The sequence below is a fragment of the Bombina bombina genome, chromosome 4 (assembly GCF_027579735.1).
Source record: "Bombina bombina isolate aBomBom1 chromosome 4, aBomBom1.pri, whole genome shotgun sequence".
NCBI lineage: Eukaryota > Metazoa > Chordata > Amphibia > Anura > Bombinatoridae > Bombina > Bombina bombina.
Genome location: NC_069502.1, coordinates 621,513,179 through 621,516,574, shown reverse-complemented (window position 1 = coordinate 621,516,574; position 3,396 = coordinate 621,513,179). Strand labels below are relative to the sequence as shown.

The window sequence follows — 3,396 nt, the reverse complement described above, 5'->3', positions numbered from 1 at the left end:
GACCGAGGATTGGATTGTGATTGGCTGATCCTTTCAAGAAGAAGGATTATACGTAACGATGGGGGGACTTAGGCTGCCATATTAAACGATGAATACTGACGGTATAGACGATGATTACAGGGTGAAGGAAGTGGGTAAGTCAAAAGGGGTATGGTGCAGGATGATCTTCAATTGTGATTAAAGCATATGAAATAATGTTATATCGGGTGTTGACTGTCCATTTAAATTCTCCAATCCCCTTATTAGCTTTCTGGTCCTTCTCTTAACTTTTCCTAGTTCTGCAATATTTTTTTTGCGATTGGTCCCCAGAACTGCACTCCATACTCAAGGTGAGGTCTTACCAGGGCTTTATATAGTGACAGAATTATGCTTTCCTCCCCCCTTGAATCAACACCTGTTTTAACAAATGCTAGTTTGGTGCTGCCAAATTTGAATTGTGATCCGTAAAGGGCATTCAGCATTTTGCGTCAAATTAAGACGGAATTTATAAGTCAGCTGTCTCACAAAACTCTTGTGAATCTGTTTTGCAAAATAAACAAATTTATTGACACAAACTGCTACGAGGTTAAGACTTCCAGTAAAATGCTCAAATCTGCCAAACAAGCTGCTGCGTAGTACAATGAAAATTTGCAAAATAAGTAGAATAGCTATTTGTAATAAGGTGTGTAAATTAGTAGCAATATGTTGTTAAATAAATAGTTGTGTTCTGTCATAATAAAAAGTCATGTCCTTTTTTTTATTTTATTTTTGGGGGGTAGGGGTGCGCAGTAGTTGGAGGTTGGGATGTCTAAGACTGTCCCTTTAAGTTTTCTTAAACCCAGTATGAAGGAGGTATAGCAACACAATGGCTGTTTTGGCTCTGACCTTTGAATTCGTTATAAAAAAATATGAAAAAGTGATTGCTATGGATTGAATAGTAAGGAACTGCGTGAAATGGCACGTTTAATAAGTAGACTGTACAGCTGTTTGACCTAATATGCTTCAACTTGTGTTAAACGTTCCTCTTCATCTAAGGCTGTATTCACTTGACATTTGAATATATTTTTTTAATTTATAAAACCAGACTACTTTTTTTAATGCAGGAGAAAAAATATTTCTTAATATACACTTTTGGGAAATCGTTGCGGTTTTTTTTTTATCTTCCGTTTTGGGCATGATGTTCATATTTTTTTCAATTCAATCCAGATTATTTTGAAACTGAAAATTTGCATTTCATCCCAATTAAATCGTCTTCCAGTTTCTATAACCCCCACAAATTATATAGTTCATGGTTATTTTTCATTTACCATGGCTTTACATAAAAGAATGGCGTTTGTCTGGAGACACACAGTAATTACCACGCTCAAAACACACTGACTGCAGTGCACGCGCCTCGACTCCCACAACTGGTGCCAATGGGAGGGTTGTAGGTGGATCAAGCAATGACGTAATTTGAAAAGTAGCCAATAACAAGAATGTTAATTTAAATTACATTGCTTGCACACCTTTCTAGAACTTCCGGTGTTGTTTCACAAAACGGTGTTACAATTATATCCGTCCCTACTCCCTTATGCTTGACTTCCGTCGTGCGTTGCAAAGGGATATCCGGTTTACGTGTGTTCTATGCCAGCCTTGTATAGAACATCACGGTGCAATTGTCTGTAATAATCAGTGTAACGATCTGTTGAAAACACCGTTATAATGACTGATCGATATACAATCCATAGCCAGCTGGAGCATTTGCAGTCCAAGTACATCGGAACGGGCCATGCTGATACCACCAAGTGGGAATGGCTAGTGAACCAACACCGGGACTCGTACAGTTCGTACATGGGGCATTTTGACTTGCTCAACTACTTTGCGGTGGCTGAAAATGAAAGCAAGGCCCGTGTGAGGTTTAACCTTATGGAGAAGATGCTGCAACCGTGTGGGCCCCCAGTCGACAAACCTGACGACTCGTAAGAATTCTTCTGAGGGATTGGGAGATCATTAGGCGGCCATACAAAGACTATCCAGAATCTGACACCCTATCCAAAGAGACTCACGGATTCTGAGTCCTTCCTGTCCGCGTTTATTTAGATTTTGTGATCCATATGGAATCCTTTTTTTACATTGCTGATTCCACCTATATTTGTAGCTTCACAAAAACACGATTATGTTCTGCAACGTTGCTTTCGGCGTTTATTGGTTATTTTGGTTTCTTTTGTTCTATTCTACTATTGGATCTAATGTTAAAACGGACAAATTATACTGGGTAGTCCGGTTTGGGACTGTTTAATTAGTTTATCCCTTTACTGCTAATGACGTGATGTTGGGAATTAAATATATTTCTTTGCATTGTCATGTTAAATCTACATACTGAAATAGTATTGGCCGTTTTTTTTATGTAATAAACATCTGATTCTTTATTTAAATGCATTTATTGTGTTTTATGGTATTATAAACTTAACTTATTTATATAGGTATGACAAGGTAGGAAAATATCAGTTTCGTCTGTAGATTGGTGTGTGTATATATTAGGGCTGCAACTAACGATTATTTTCATAATCGATTAATCGGCCGATTATTTTGTCGATTAATCGACTAATCGGATAAAAAGAGAATCAATAATAGTTTTCTATGTTTTAAATAAAATCCACATAATGAGTGTTACAAATATAAACTTCAGACTAAAACTTTACATTAACACAACTGTTTCTTAAATTTTTAAGCAGCAGAGCACAGTTTTACAAACAAAACCACAAACTGTTTGAAAAGAGGTAGAACTAGAAAGAGTTAGACTATCACTGTTAATAACATTCTGTTATTCACTCTTTCAGAAACTTTGCATTGAAATGCAAAAATCTCAACATGTCCACATGCTTCTGGCTAAGGCTGGTTCTCTGTTTGCAGCTATATTTCCTGCAGCAGAGAAAAGGCTGTTGAGGTGTTTAAGTAGGATTTTGCCAATTTCACCAAAGTGGGATATTTATCTTTGTTAGCTCTTCACCAATGCTAAGTGTTTTCTACCTTGGCAAGGGGCCTCTCAATAAAGTAACCCTTGATTTCATTGTAACATAAAAATATCTTGAATATCTATATGCAATGGTAAATAACCAGCTATAAGGTTAGGGGAAATATATAGTCCGCTCTAAAAATAACGAATATATACTTATAAAAGGTTGAATCTGGTACATATTATCACAATTTATTAAAAATATAAAAAACAAAATCAAAAGCTCTAAGGACTATATATCAATAACAGGAAAAAGCCTTACACATTTATTTATACAGTACATATAATCAGCAATAGCAAGCAATACGCTAATAATTGTGCAAACAGATAATAGTGCACATCAATTTAAATAACTCCCATCAATCTAGGGGCAAGGTGTAAACAACAAGCTTGGCACTATATCATGAAAAGCATAGTTCCAA

At 36.2% G+C, this 3,396-nt stretch overlaps 1 protein-coding gene across 1 annotated transcript; it reads left to right on the top strand.

Moving 5' to 3' along the window:
• The first annotated feature begins 1,536 nt into the window (after positions 1-1,536).
• On the top strand, positions 1,537-2,393 carry SF3B5 (splicing factor 3b subunit 5). Its single transcript, XM_053709115.1, has one exon. The coding sequence runs from the start codon at positions 1,681-1,683 to the stop codon at positions 1,939-1,941; it is 261 nt and encodes an 86-aa protein (XP_053565090.1). The 5' UTR covers positions 1,537-1,680; the 3' UTR covers positions 1,942-2,393.
• The last annotated feature ends 1,003 nt before the right edge of the window (positions 2,394-3,396 follow it).